The following is a 16570-nucleotide window of genomic DNA, read 5'->3' as shown; positions in this document are numbered from 1 at the left end:
TTAGTAGTTTCAGCTTCTCCTTAGATGTTTTCTCTGCTTGATGCATGCCAATAATTTGACCCTTCTGAAACAGATGAACATCTTTTCCACGACCACAGGATGTGTCTTTCCACATGGTTGTTTAACAAATGAGAAGCTACTCACTGCATCAGTTAGGGTTAAATAACTTGTTGCCAGCTGAAACATAATCAACCATGCAGTAATTATCCAATGGGAGGCTTACCTATTTGCTTAGTTAAATCCAGGTGATGACCTCTTTTTTTGGCCAGGCAGTGTATATACAGGTATATATATATATATGCTGTATATTATGCTGGCAAAATGTTACACACTGAGTTAAATAAAGGGTTGTCAATTAATGACCCATGTAGCTGTGTTTAAAGAATATATTCCTGATTATTTTACGTACTTAAATACTCTTGAAACACATTTACTCAAATAGATTCAATTCTTTTTACATTTTCAGGATTTTTAATAATCTTTGTATATCAAATATACCAAGGACACCATCATCATAATCTAAAAAGTCTTTCCAGTTGGCTGGATTACTAATGTCTTTGTACTCCCTACAGTCGGCTTCAGATATAAATCTATAGCTGACTGTAGGGAGTACAAAGACATTAGTAATCCAGCCAACTGGAAAGACTATTCAGATTATGATGATAAGAACGGTAGATGGTTGTTAACACTGGCCCATATTGGCTTCAATGAGGTCTGCTTGATGGCGCAAGTAGACCAAAAAGTACAGGTCTTAGCTTCTGATTATATTTTGTTAACATATTCTTTACATTTTGGAAACATAATTTAAACCAGTCAGTCGACATATTGACTGACCGATGATATCGAGCTATAGAGTAAATATACACTGATCAGCCATAACATTAAAACCACTCACTGTCCATTATATCAGCTCCACTTACCATATAGAAGCACTTTGTAGTTCTACAATTACTAAATGTAGTCCATCTGTTACTTTTAGACTGCTTTCACCCTGTTCTTCAGTGGTCAGGACCCCCACAGGACCACTACAGAGCAGCACTGCAGTGACACTGATATGGTGGTGGTGTGTTAGTGTGTGTTGTGCTGGTATGAGTGGATCAGACACAGCAGCGCTGCTGGAGTTTTTAAATACCGTGTCCACTCACTGTCCACTCTATTAGACACTCCCACCTAGTTGGTCCACCTTGGAGATGTAAAGTCAGAAACGATCGCTTGTCTGTTGCTGCTGTTTGAGTTGGTCATCTTCTAGACCTTCATCAGTGGTCACAGGACGCTGCCCACGGGGCGCTGTTGGCTGTATATGTTTGGTTGGTGGACTATTCTCAGTCCAGCATTGCTGTGTCTGATCCACTCATACCAGCACAACACACACTAACACACCACCACCATGTCAGTGTCACTGCAGTGCTGAGAATGATCCATCATCTAAATAATACCTGCTCTGTGGTGGTCCGGGGAGAGTCCTGACCATTAAAGAACAGCATGAAAGGAGGCTAACAAAGCATGTAGAAAAACAGATGGACTACAGTCTGTAATTGTAGAACTACAAAGTGCTTCTTTATGGTAAGTGGGGCTGATAATATGGACAGTGAGTAATTTAACCTCTTGAGACCCTGCGGTCACACCTGAGGACATTACATTTTGGCTTTGTTACGCTTTATACCTCATTCTGCTTAACTTAGACCTGTTGTCCCCATTTGTAGACACTTTTGTCTGTCATCTAGTGGTAGCACAATAAATAAGGTAAATACAAGTTAACAAATGCATAAAAAGACAAAGCTTGGGTCTTAAGAGGGTAAAATTAAAGTATATGGGTAACCATCTTTCTGGCAATACAGTGAAAGATTTTATACTGTGGTATTCCCAATCAGCCAAAGTTTCCCTATTGCCCAAATATATGAGCTCAGATATAATGTCTAGTTTTACTTAGCAGGAATTCATTGCATCATCGGAATTCATCAAAATTCTGGATACACACCTGCAGTGTCTAGGGAGTCTTCTACCCCTTGGCGGGCACTGGAGGTTCGTGGCAGGGTTCCCTTGGCATGGGGTTTGAAGATTGAGGATGAGAGCTCTTCTAGGGTGCAACCCAGAAGATAAGCTGCCTTCTGGGCCCATTCATGCCTGGCAAACTGCTTACGGCCTGCTAAAATACACCAAAACACTGAGTTATTGTGTGCTGTGAACGATTTTTGTGACTAAATAATTGGAAGACATGCTTCTTTGTCCAAAAATGTATTTCCATTCTAGTTTCTTTTAAGTGTTATGACAATATACTGGTTTAACAAGAAACTTACATTGTTACACTGTAATGTCACCTTGTGTCATGGCCTCATCATTCCTTGTTATTGAATATGCTTGACTACAGCTGCCAATTTCTTTGTGTTCATATAACAGGCGCTAATTTGACTACTGCTAATTAAATTTACATGGAAAACAGGTCAAGGTCAAGGAAAAAATAAACCAGAACGTTTACCTAATGCTTAGATGAACTGAAGGGTCTTACATATGTACCCAAAACACTAAAACAGGTCTGCAATTAATTAAATCATCATTTTGCTGGTGTTCCTAAGTCCATGACAATGTAAAGCTTACCTGACCTCTGTTCCAGAAGCTTTAAATTAATGGCAAAATTAATGGTTGTCTGTACCTATAGATAATTGTTAGTTTAGAACATATTAGGCTGATAGAAAATAGGCTTCAAGTGACTTTCCAGACCAGTAAAAATCTTTAATCTGATTTCCTGAAACTACAAAGATTCCTAGACTTAACCACTGTAATGCTTGTGGCTGGATGCAGTCAGACTGTTTATATTGGAACAGAAAAGTCAGCAGCTGTAATTCTAATCAAATAACAAGGAATGGAAGGGATGCCATGCTACAAGCTGAATGAAAAGACAAAATATATAATCAAAAAGCCCAAAATAAAAAAAGGATAAAGAACTGATATGTGTAACATGTTTTGACATGAGGCTGTTATGACATACTTACAAGTGTAAATACATTATTAACATAATCTGTAGGTACTATAACAGTGTTATATTTTTATTGCATTTCATTTCATTTGATCTTAGGTTTAAGAAATTAAATCTTGATAAGGTAACTTTGAAATAATTAAATCTTAATATAATTATTATCAATTATTATTTTTTAATTATTAATATTAATCTAGTTATTAAATTGATAGAAATATTTAGAAAAACATATATACATATTGTAAATATACACTAATCAGGCATAACAATATGACCACCTTCCTAATTTTGTGTTGGTCCCCCTTTTGCTGCCAAAACAGTCCTGTAACGGTGATGCACTGTGTATTCTGACACCTTTCTATCAGAACCAGCATTAACCTCTTCAGCAACATGAGCTACAATAGTTCATCTGTTGAATCGGACCACACGGGCCAGCCTTTGCTCCCTGTGGCCGCCTATGACCCTGTCGCCGGTTTACCACTGTTCCTTCCTTGGACCACTTTTGATAGATACTGACCACTGCAGACTGGGAACACGCCACAAGAGCTGCAGTTTTGGAGATGCTCTGACCCAGTCGTCTAGCCATCACAATTTGGCCCTTTTCAAACTCGCTCAAATCCTTACGCTTACCCATTTTTCCTGCTTCTAATACATCAACTTTGAGAATAAAATGTTCACTTGCTGCCTAATATATCCCACCCACTAACAGGTGCCGTGATGAAGAGATGATCAGTGTTATTCACTTCAGCTGTCAGTGGTCATAATGTTATGCGTAGTCGGTATATATATATGTGTGTGTGTGTGTGTGTGTGTGTGAGATTTCAATTTTTAAAACATTTAAAAAATACATTATGTATGTTATTTAAGGTAACTATACGTATGTAAACTATATTAAATAACAAAAACAAAAGTGGCTGAATAGTAATTGTGTATCCCTGATATACAAAAAGCCCCAACAGCCAAAGGGAAAAAATTTCAATGTAATTTTTCCACAGAGCACTCTGTTAACTGTGGAGTACAATTTTAATCTTTCAGACTGACGATCAAAGTTTGTACGTTGCAAAGTCCCATTTGCTGTATTCTGTTTTTCTTACATTCCTCTGGCCTGATTTTAACAGAAGAATAGAGGAACATCAAACAGAGCAGATAGGCACTTTATCAGCTGAACAAACCCACTGCTCTGCCCAAGACAATCTCACGGAGGAAGGATAAAAGAGAGGAAGATGCAGACACAAAACGCCATTTAAATGCTAATAAACTGCCTGCTATCAGTGATAAAAAAAAAAATCCACACATACACATAAGTGTAAATATGCAAAAGAGTGCATTTACCTTCATCTGACTCTGGGTTATAAAGCAGGATGGCATGCAACATCAGCATGTGAATAAAACACACAGGTTAGACAAACACTAATAAAACATGAATTAGTTGTACTGGAGAAGTTAATGTTTATTCATATTAGCATGCACACACAAAATTAACACAGACACACACACACACATGCATGCATGCATATGGAACAGCATGGGATTCATTATAAAAGCAGGAGAGCCATTAGTGGTCTCATTATACAAATCTCAGTAAAGAGCTGAGTGATGGGCATGCCCGCTTAATGTCATTATTAGCATTAGTGCCCACACACATTAACCTCATGGCTCACTTCATGAAAGAAATGCAGATTAGACCAGACGTGAGCAAAACTGGGATTGAGACTGAGCCAAAAATCCTTTCGGATTACTCTGCTGCCACTGAGTGGATGTGTAGAGGAATGTCAAGATGCGGGAAAATAATTTTTATTAAGAGCTGATATAGAAATAACAGTGTAAGTAATGTGTGCATGTGTGTGTTTATCAATGCATATCATTCTTAATAATCTAATAACAATGAAGTGTACTTCACGATTAATTCTTTAATTGGATTATGATTATGAACGCAATTGTGTTATTATAATTAATGTACAGTATTGCACGGTTCTGGACAGTGTCACCCATAAACCCGCAGCTTCTAATTCATAGCAGACCTGTATTTAGTGGTTCTTGCAATACGTTTGACCATCCGGACCATTCCCTCTCTGCTTAAGGTTAAAATTGGTCAAGACAAGACAGCACTGTTTAAAGTACAGTGGTACCTTGTAACTCAACATCCCCTAAACTCAAAATCGTTCAAACTCAACCTCCTTCGTTGAGAAATTTGCACCCTTAAACTCAACGTTTTCCTTAAACTTAACGTGTGTGTGACTGCTGCTTTGTTCAGCGCTTGGCTGGAGCGGTGTGGGAAAACGTCATGCGAACATGAGACGAATCTGCATTTGTGTGGCATAACCATCAAATCCACTCTGCAAGCTCCACATGTATCTGTGTTTATCTGGATTTTCTTCACTGTTTCACATTTAAACTTGTGTTATAGCTCGAGGTTCTGAGAAATTGTAAAAATCAGCTTTTCCGAAAGAGTCTAAAACGCTTATCGATAAAAAAAAGAATGTAACTTAATGTATTAAAAGAACAACATAGAAACACTAAACCTTTCTTAATGATTACTGCTTATAAGTTCTCTCCACTAATTAAGAAGCATAAGAAAACAATAAAGAAGTAAAGGTAAAGTGCAGGTCTTATTGTATTTTGTATTGATTTTTTTTGTTTGTTTTTAATTGTATTTCAGTGTTTTTATGTTATATTTGTGTTATTTTCAGTGTATAAGTGTCAAAAACAACCCCATTATTTTACATTAGCCTAAAATATATGCAGTTCCACAGGACCATGGAACGCATTAACAGGTTTCCCATACATCCTTACGGGAAAAAATAGATGGATGGATGGATGGATGGATGGATGGATGGGTGGGTGGGTGGGTGGGTGGGTGGGTGGGTAGATAGATAGATAGATAGATAGATAGATAGATAGATAGATAGATAGATAGATAGATAGATAGATAGATAGATAGATAGATAGATAGATAGATAGATAGATAGATAGATAGATAGATAGATAGATAGATAGATAGATAGATAGATAGATAGATAGATGGTAGGATGGATAGATAGATAGAAAGATAGATAGATAGATAGATAGATAGATAGATAGATAGATAGATAGATAGATAGATAGATAGATAGATAGATAGTATTACAGCAGCTCAAGGTCCATTAAGTAATTATTATTATTATTATTAAAACAAAAAAATTAAACAATTAAAATAAAAAATATTTATAAATAATATAATATAATAAATATACAAATATTATTTTTTCAGTGTTTTAAATTATATATCTTAAATTTGCAATTAGATCAATGTGCAGGACACTTTGCTTATTAAAAAAAATGCATTTTAAAGTTAATTTTCACATACATTTATTCATTTAATGTTCTGAGGACAGAAGTGGCACAGATTCGGCAGAACGGCCCTTATACATTGCCAAATTTACATTTACATTTATGGCATTTAGCAGACACCTTTATTTAAAGTGACTTACAATTTTAGTCAATTACAGAGCATGCTTTTAAGAGCCTTGTTCAGGGGCCCAACATTGGCAATTTGGTGGTGATGGGGCTTAAACCAGCAACCTACTAATTACCTGAAGCGCTAAGCTTCCATTGCCCAGAACTTACAATAACATAATGAATGTTGCAAAATTATTAAAATCGAATGTATGTAAACTTAATCTGTATCAGATTGTCGTGATGGGTTGTTCCAGGACATACGAAGAGCATTTTACTAATAATTATACTAAACACAGTCAAATCAGCAATCCAGACTACAAAGAAGGAATCAATAGAATGATATAATGTGCACAATAACAGAAAGATATGGAACTGAAAGGTCTGACAGACAGAAAAGTGATGAAGCTCAGAATTAACAGCACTCAGTCAGTCACACAGACGTTCATTACCACTTTCATCAATAACTGACACTGCATGGGGGGCGACATTAGACAAAATGAACATGAAATGAGCTAATGAGAATACACACATCTATGACCATTAGCGCACAGTCAATAATCATTACTGCATAATGAAATGATGCTGAGAAATTAGTGAACATTATATTAATAGATGTTACCTAATGAACAGAAAATGTAAGATTGGTGGCTAAACCAACCCGTTTTTGAATGTGAATGTTATTCTATGAGGTTGTTGTGTCTGGAGGTTCTCATACCTTTAGTTGCTCCTGCAGCTCCCAGATGGTAGATGGCGCCCAACACCAGCCAGAATGCCCTTTGCTCCTCTGTAGAAATGCTTAGCACTTTCATAGCAGCCTGGAGTTTAGTGAACTGCTGAGAGACCTTCTGCTTCTCCTCAGGCTGCACAGCAATAAAGCCAGAGTTGATTTAAAGAAAAAAAGAGGGTTGATTTGAAAGTTGAATTGATTCATGGGGTCTGTCTGAAAACCTAGTGAGCTTGCTAGATAGGCAGCATTTTATGTCATCCTATGCACACTCCAGAGACGAAGCCTGTCTACATTTTTAGATGCTTTAAAATGCTGCCTAGTAAGGTGCCTTATTTTTAAGTTGTAGCCTAGTGGTTAAGATACTGGACTAGTAATCAATAGTAGGTTGCTGGTTCAAGCTCTTACCACTGCCAGGTTGCCACTGTTGGGCCCTTGAGCAAGGCCCTTAACCCTCAATTGCTTAGACTGTATACATAGGCAGCATTTGGCGTTATCCTATTCTTAGATGCCCTAAAATGTTGCCTACTATGGTGCCTTATTTCGAAGCTGTAATCTGACTGAATGAAGAAGGAGCATCCAATGCTTCCCTAGCGGTGAAGGCAATCCCAGCTGGCTACATGAACAACGATTGGCTTGTTGTTCATACAGGGTGGGGAGCCAGATAAGGACCTCATAACTAATGCAATTACGACCTCTGCTGGCTGATTGATGGGGCCTGCTCGGGGTCGGGGAATAATGCGTTAATCAGGGTGTGGATCTCCGTACACAAAGCTGATCTGCATATGAACTCGCCTCGTGCAGGTGAAAAGATGCAGTCGCGTACTGTACACGTGTCGTAGGGTGCGTGTCAGTCTCGCTCTCCTTAATCAGGATCGACATTAGTAGAGAGGAAGCGTAATGCAATCAGGCGATTGGATACGAATAGACTGGGAGGAAAATTAGGAAAAATGCAAAAATACAAATATGGACGAATGCGGAGCAACAAACTGACAAATTAACAATTTAACCGTTTTAGTACGTGGAGGGAGACGTTAGGAAGACGCTTTCAAAGTAGTGTGTCTAAATAAGTTCCTTATAAGTTCGATGTCTTATTAGAATCCTCTCTACTTAGGCAGCTGCCTAGGTAGGCAGTAGGCAGCAAGGCAGCTGCCTAGGTAGGCAGTAGGCAGCAAGGCAGCTCACTAGGTTTTCAGACACACCCATGTTTTTTTTTTGTTTTTGTTTTTTTTAACCCCTTTTTCTCCCCTTTTTAGCGCATCCAATTGTTCAATTAGCATCGTGCTTCTTCTCTGTCTATGCCGAACCCCGCCCTGACGGAGGTGATTGAAGCCAACCCGTATCCCCTCCGAAACACGAGCAGCAGCCAGATGCATCTTTGCCACCCACACATTGACGAGTTTGGCGCCACCTAGCGTTGCATGCGGAGAGACACACCCTAAGGGCACCTCCTCCTATCTCTGTGCAAGCGCCTCCAATCAGCCGGCAGAGAACGCAATCGCATTCTGACAGAGAGAGACCCACATCCGGTTCTTTGTCCCACCCCCCACATGAGCAACCGGCCAATCGTTGCTCATACAGCCACTCAGCTTCGAACCGGTAAAGCAAGGCTGGATTCGATACGACGCTTCTCAGAATCCAGCCCTGGTTGCAGCGCGTTTCTTGGTTTAATAATGTAGGAATATTTACCTTCAACTGAGGCAGGATCCCGAATGCACTGTTCTCTGCAAAGTGGTTGAAGTGCAGCTCGGTCCTGTAAGGTATATCAAATCAGCATTAAAAACAGAAAAAGCACTATCATTTCAATTTAAATAATCTTTAAGTCTGGAACATCTTACTTGAGAGACCCCTCAGCTCCTGCCATTAGGTAATAAAAAACATTGAACGTAGATTCAGCCTCTGGGCGCCGTGCCACTCTCATCTTCTCCAGCAGCATGGTCTACAGGAACAGCATCTATGAAATAACATGTTTCAGAAGCAACTGTATTGTATGTTGTTCTCCTCCGGTTCCTACCTGGATTGAAGCTGATGCCACCTGACCGGCTTGGTCAAAGTCCAGAGAGACGATATGGGAGAAGCGACTGGCGTTGGCGTTCATGGGCGTACTGCAGTTCCCGAAGGCTTCCAGGATGGTGTAAACAGCCTGCCACTTCTCAGCTGGGGTCAGAACACAAAATGAAGAACAGATTAGTTATATAATATAGGATATAGCATATAGCATAGCCATGAAGCCTGGCATGCCCTGTATATAGATCAGCATATAGATCCAGCATATAGATCAAAATATAGATCAGCAAATAGATCAGCATATAGATTCAGCATATAGATCCAGCATATAGATCAGCACATAGATCCAGCATATAGATCAGCATATAGATCAGAATATACTGTAGATCAGCATATAGATCAGCATATAGATTCAGCATATACAGTGCCTTGCAAAAGTATTCAGCCCCCTTAAACTTTTCAACCTTTTGCCACATTTCAGGCTTCAAACATAACGATATGAAATTGTAATTTTTTGTGAAGAATCAACAACAAGTGGGACACAATCGTGAAGTGGAACGAAATTTATTGGATATTTTAAACTTTTTTTAGAAATAAAAAAACTGAAAAGTGGGGCGTGCAATATTATTCAGCCCCCTTGCGTTAATACTTTGTAGCGCCACCTTTTGCTGCGATTACAGCTGCAAGTCGCTTGGGGTATGTCTCTATCAGTTTTGCACATCGAGAGACAGAAATTTTTACCCATTCTTCCTTGCAAAACAGCTCGAGCTCAGTGAGGTTGGATGGAGAGCGTTTGTGAACAGCAGTTTTCAGCTCTTTCCACAGATTCTCGATGGGATTCAGGTCTGGACTTTGACTTGGCCATTCTAACACCTGGATACGTTTATTTGTGAACCATTCCATTGTAGATTTTGCTTTATGTTTTGGATCATTGTCTTGTTGGAAGATAAATCTCCGTCCCAGTCTCAGGTCTTTTGCAGACTGCAACAGGTTTTCTTCCAGAATGGTCCTGTATTTGGCTCCATCCATCTTCCCATCAATTTTAACCATCTTCCCTGTCCCTGCTGAAGAAAAGCAGGCCCAAACCATGATGCTGCCACCACCATGTTTGACAGTGGGGATGGTGTGTTCAGGGTGATGAGCTGTGTTGCTTTTACGCCAAACATAACGTTTTGCATTGTGGCCAAAAAGTTCGAATTTGGTTTCATCTGACCAGAGCACCTTCTTCCACATGTTTGGTGTGTCTCCCAGGTGACTTTTTATGGATATCTTTGAGAAATGGCTTTCTTCTTGCCACTCTTCCATAAAGGCCAAATTTGTGCAGTGTACGACTGATTGTGTCCTATGGACAGAGTCTCCCACCTCAGCTGTAGATCTCTGCAGTTCATTCAGAGTGATCATGGGCCTCTTGGCTGCATCTCTGATCAGTCTTCTCCTTGTTTGAGCTGAAAGTTTAGAGGGACGGCCGGGTCTTGGTAGATTTGCAGTGGTCTGATACTCCTTCCATTTCAATATGATCGCTTGCACAGTGCTCCTTGAGATGTTTAAAGCTTGGGAAATCTTTTTGTATCCAAATCCGGCTTTAAACTTCTCCACAACAGTATCTCGGACCTGCCTGGTGTGTTCCTTGGTCTTCATGATGCTCTCTGCGCTTTAAACAGAACTCTGAGACTGTCACAGAGCAGGTGCATTTATACGGAGACTTGATTACACACAGGTGGATTCTATTTATCACCATCAGTCATTTAGGTCAACATTGGATCATTCAGAGATCCTCACTGAACTTCTGGAGTGAGTTTGCTGCACTGAAAGTAAAGGGGCTGAATAATATTGCACGCCCCACTTTTTAGTTTTTTATTTCTAAAAAAAGTTTAAAATATCCAATAAATTTCGTTCCACTTCACGATTGTGTCCCACTTGTTGTTGATTCTTCACAAAAAATTACAATTTCATATCGTTATGTTTGAAGCCTGAAATGTGGCAAAAGGTTGAAAAGTTCAAGGGGGCTGAATACTTTTGCAAGGCACTGTAGATCCAGCATATAGATCAGCATATAGATCCAGCATATAGATCAGAATATAGATCAGCATATAGATCAGAATATAGATCAGAATATAGATCAGCATATAGATCAGCATATAGATCCAGCATATAGATCCAGCATATAGATCCAGCATATACGTAGATCCAGCATATAGATCCAGCATATAGATCAGCATATAGATCCAGCATATAGATCAGCATATAGATCCAGCATATAGATCAAGCATATAGATCAGCATATAGATCCAGCATATAGATCAAGCATATAGATCCAGCATATAGATCAAGCATATAGATCAGCATATAGATCAGCATATAGATCCAGCATATAGATCAAGCATATAGATCAGCATATAGATCCAGCATATAGATCAAGCATATAGATCAGCATATAGATCAGCATATAGATCCAGCATATAGATCAAGCATATAGATCAGCATATAGATCAAGCATATAGATCAGCATATAGATCAGCATATAGATCCAGCATATAGATCAAGCATATAGATCAGCATATAGATCCAGCATATAGATCAAGCATATAGATCAGCATATAGATCCAGCATATAGATCAAGCATATAGATCAGCATATAGATCCAGCATATAGATCAGCATATAGATCAAGCATATACTGTAGATCAGCATATAGATCCAGCATATTAGATCAGCATATACTGTAGATCCAGCATATAGATCAGCATATAGATCCAGCATATAGATCAGCATATACTGTAGATCCAGCATATAGATCACCAAATAGATTCAGCATATAGATCAGAATATACTGTACAGTAGATCCAGCATATAGATCACCATATAGATTCAGCATATAGATCAGAATATAGATCAGCATATACTGTAGATTCAGCATATAAATCAAGCATATAGATCAGCATATAGATCAGCATATAGATCCAGCATATAGATCCAGCATATAGATCCAGCATATAGATCAGCATATAGATCAGCATATAGATCAGCATATAGATCCAGCATATAGATCAAGCATATAGATCCAGCATATAGATCAAGCATATAGATCAGCATATACTGTAGATCCAGCATATAGATCACCATATAGATCAGTAGATCAGTTACAACTATTTAATTATGATGACATTTGCCTGTAAAGGAATAAGCAGATCAAAATCATGTCTGTAAATTGTCCCACAGAGCAAAACAGAGTCAACACTTTATGGTTAAAGCATTCAAACCTGTAACGTTCTCTTGGTGTATGCTGCACATGTTAAGTACTGGATAGTGTTCTATCCAAGCAGTATTCTCCCCAATCTAGTTGTATCCAATTAGCCGATTGCATTACACTTCCTCTCTACTGATGTTGACTTCCACCCTGATTGAGGAGAGCCGTGACTAACACACGCCCCCTCCGACACGTGTGCAGTAGCCAACTGCATCTTTTCACCTGCACGAGGCGAGTTCATATGTGGATCATCTTTGTGTATGGAGAGCTACACTCCTCCTAATTATCCCCCATCTCTGTGCAGACGTCATCAATCAGCCAGCAGAGGTCATAACTGCATCAGTTATGAGGAATCCCCTCTGGCACCCACCGTTGTACAACATGCCCGTTGTTCGTGTAGGCGCTCAGTCTGCCGGGAGCAGAGCTGAGATTCAAACCGACGAGTTCGAGATGTCAGCTCTGGTGTGCTAGTGTGTTTTACCGCTTCGCCACCTAAGCGCCCCATTGAGCAGTCCTGATGAATGAAGTTTCTGCCATCCACGTCCCAGATCTTTGCCATCTTTATTCAAAATGAAGGCCAATGCTTGGCACTTTGAAACATCCCACAGAGCATGACAGGATATTAATTAGTGGTGTAGCTTCATTAGCCACCACCCCATTTATTCTGAAGAACCAATTCGTCTAAAAAATCATTTTAATTGACATCCTTGTTTTTACACTAACTGTCCATTTTATCAGCTCCACTTACCATATAGGAGCACCTTAAAGTTCTACAATTACTGACTGTAGTCCATCTGTATCTCTACATACTTTAGCCTGCTTTCACCCTGTTCTTTAATGGTCAGAACCCTCCCAGGACCACCACGGAGCAGGTATTATTTAGGTGGTGGATGATTCTCAGCACTGCAGTGACACTGACATGGTGGTGGTGTGTTAGTGTGTGTTGTGCTGGTATGAGTGGATCAGACACAGCAGTGCTGCTGGAGTTTTTAAACACAGTGTCCACTCACTGTCCACTCTATTAGACACTCCTACCTAGTTGGTCCACCTTGTAGATGTAAAGTCAGAGACGATCACTCATCTATTGCTGCTGTTTGAGTTGGTCATCTTCTAGACCTTCATCAGTGGTCACAGAACGCTGCCCACGGGGCGCTGTTGGCTGGATGTTTTTGGCGACTGACTATTCTCAGTCCAGCAGTGACAGTGAGGTGTTTAAAAAGTCCATCAGCATTGCTGTGTCTTATCCATTCATACCAGCACAACACACACTAACACACCACCACACCACCACCATGTCAGTGAAATGCTGAGAATGATCAACCACCCAAATAATACCTGCTCTGTAGTGGTCCTGTGGGGGTCCTGACTATTGAAGAACAGGGTGAAAGGGGGGTAACAAAGCATGCAGAGAAACAGATGGACTACAGTCAGTAATTGTAGAACTACAATGTGCTCCTATATGGTAAGTGGAGCTGATAAAATGGACAGTGAGTGTAGAAACAAGGAGGTGGTTTTAATGTTATGGCTGATCGGTGTATGTTGCCAGTGTTGCCAGTGTTTGTCTCACCTGAGTACACTTTGCTGTTGCTGCCTGCAATGGTCACTAGGTACTGCACAAGTTGCTGGCAGTTGGTGGTCTTTCCACTTCCGCTCTTACCCAGCAGTACAACAGACTGATCCTGACGGGTGGTCAGGAGCTTACGGTATGCAGCCTGGGCCACACCGTAGATGTGAGGTGCTGTGTCTTCTTTCCGGCAGCCTTTAAACATGTGCATCACCTCAAGACAGATCGCACACACAACAAATGAACTGAATGTATAAATTAAACATATACAGTATAATGAATGTTTATTTTATTTTCAATATAAATTCAGACCCATATATACTGTAATTTAATACTAGTTTAATACTATCTTTCCTGTTATAGTGCAAAATTACAAGATGTCTTATGCACAACTGAGTAACATTTAGCCCTAAGCATGGGAATACTAGCATTATTAAAACAGTAGACAATGTTACATAGTAATTTACTTTGGCTAGACTACTGGTTTATAAACAGTTTATAACTATACACACTAAATAGCTATAGCTTCTTTTTTTAACCAGCTCCAAAACATTTAACACACAAACCTAGTGGATGGTGCTGTTTCATAAAACCAAAACCTTCCACCTCGTAATCCATCCAAAAAATAGAAATCTGGCTCTGTCCAAAATCATGTACTATTAAACAGTATGTCAGTTAGTACACCAATGGGGTCATTACTACTTTGACATACACCAATCAGCCATAACATTAAAACCACCTCCTTGTTTCTACACTCACTGTCCATTTTATCAGCTCCACTTACCATATAGAAGCACTTTGTAGTTCTACAATTACTGACTGTAGTCCATCTGTTTCTCTACATACTTTTTAACCTGCTTTCACCCTGTTCTTCAATGGTCAGGACCCCCACAGGACCACCACAGAGCAGGTATTATTTGGGTGGTGGATGATTCTCATCACTACAGTGACGCTGACATGGTGGTGGTGTGTTAGTGTGTGTTGTGCTGGTATGAGTGGATCAGACACAACAGCGCTGCTGGAGTTTTTAAATACTGTGTCCACTCACTGTCCACTCTATTAGACACTCCTACCTAGTTGGTCCACCTTGTAGATGTAAAGTCAGAGACGATCGCTCATCTATTGCTGCTGTTTGAGTTGGTCATCTTCTAGACCTTCATCAATGGTCACAGGACGCTGCCCATGGGGCGCTGTTGGCTGGATATATTTTTGGTTGGTGGACTATTCTTAGTCCAGCAGTGACAGTGAGGTGTTTTAAAACTCGTACCAGCACAACACACACTAACACACCACCACCATGTCAGTGTCACTGCAGTCATGAGAATGATCCACCACCCAAATAATACCTGCTCTGTAGTGGTCCTGTGGGGGTCCTGACCATTGAAGAACAGCATGAAAAGGGGGCTAACAAAGCATGCAGAGAAACAGATGGACTACAGTCAGTAATTGTAGAACTACAAAGTGCTTCTATATGGTAAGTGGAGCTGATAAAATGGACAGTGCGTGTAGAAACAAGGAAGTGGTATTAATGTTATGGGTGATCAGTGTATATTGCAAAATGGTAGCATGTGGTTTAGGACGCAGCCTCTGGATCGGCCTTATCAGAAATGAAATGGTTTTCAGCTGGATGTAAAACCTTAATAATAAAAAGTATTTCAAAATATATCCATACAAGGTTTACATGATCTTATACAGCGCTTATTAAGCAGTGTTCACTCTTAGCACTTTATAGGTTCAGTGACAGGTACAAGTCCTCTTACCTTCTCGGAGTACATGGACGGAGTGCTAAGAGGGTTGATGACCACCAGGTTGGACCCAGCATACGTGTGAAAGAGATTACCACCATAACGCTGACGCAGAGAGTGCATGACGCTGGATTCATTAAGATAAAGAAGGGCTGATAGGTCCTCCACGCTGTCATATGAAGGAGGGTTTGCCTAAAAGACAAAGGATGATAACCAATATTAGTCCCTAATATTAGTGGTATATGATTGTATTGCCTGTCACCTCATCCTGACCCACTGAGACCTCACGGGCTTCCCATCTAGATGATGATTTTAAAGAGCCGATCACTGAGGTTGTTCTTGTTCCTTTGAAGTTTTGTTATGGTCATTTGTCTGCTGAATGGTCATTTACAGTATTTTGCTTGCTATTGCTTGATTGTTAATAAAATATAAACATATCAAACCTTAATCCTCAGTCTCATTATTGATTCCTGAAAGCTACTGTCCTGTTTTCAAGTAATAACCTTTCAGATATTGTTTTGCTGAAGTAAAACAGTCCCTCTGAATGAAGCTTAAATGTGCTATCCAGCCGCTCAGGTGGCGCAGCGGTAACATACGCTAGCACACCAGAGCTAGGATTTCGAATACATCGCATTGAATCTCAGCTCTGCCATCCGTTTGGCTGTTGTTCGTACAGGGTTAGGAAGCCGGATAGGGACCTCATAACTGTTGCAATTATGACCTCTGCTGGCTGGTTGATGGCGTCTGCACAGAGTCGAGGAATAATGCTGATCAGGGTGTGGCTCTCCGTGCAAGGGGCTGATTCGCATATGAACTCGGCTGGTGCAGGTGAAAAAATGCAGTCGGCTACTGCACATGTATCGGAGGGGACG

General features: G+C 40.0%; 1 protein-coding gene across 3 annotated transcripts in view; it reads right to left on the bottom strand.

Moving 5' to 3' along the window:
• LOC134332138 (unconventional myosin-XVIIIa-like) overlaps positions 1–16570 on the bottom strand; it is a 115149-nt gene that overhangs the window by 90768 nt on the left and 7811 nt on the right. For all 3 annotated transcript variants that reach the window (XM_063013625.1, XM_063013626.1, XM_063013624.1), the window contains 7 exons: positions 15714–15890; positions 13957–14167; positions 9151–9293; positions 8975–9075; positions 8826–8889; positions 7128–7272; positions 1979–2146 (listed from right to left, as the gene is read on the bottom strand). In XM_063013625.1, coding sequence (XP_062869695.1) covers positions 1979–2146; positions 7128–7272; positions 8826–8889; positions 8975–9075; positions 9151–9293; positions 13957–14167; positions 15714–15821 — 940 coding nt within the window. In that variant the 5' untranslated portion in view covers positions 15822–15890. The remainder of the gene's footprint in view (positions 1–1978; positions 2147–7127; positions 7273–8825; positions 8890–8974; positions 9076–9150; positions 9294–13956; positions 14168–15713; positions 15891–16570) is intronic.

Source organism: Trichomycterus rosablanca, chromosome 18 (genome assembly GCF_030014385.1).
Source record: "Trichomycterus rosablanca isolate fTriRos1 chromosome 18, fTriRos1.hap1, whole genome shotgun sequence".
In the NCBI taxonomy this organism is placed as follows: domain Eukaryota; kingdom Metazoa; phylum Chordata; class Actinopteri; order Siluriformes; family Trichomycteridae; genus Trichomycterus; species Trichomycterus rosablanca.
The sequence above is the reverse complement of the archived record's forward strand: the minus strand, read 5'-3'. Positions and strand labels throughout refer to the sequence as shown.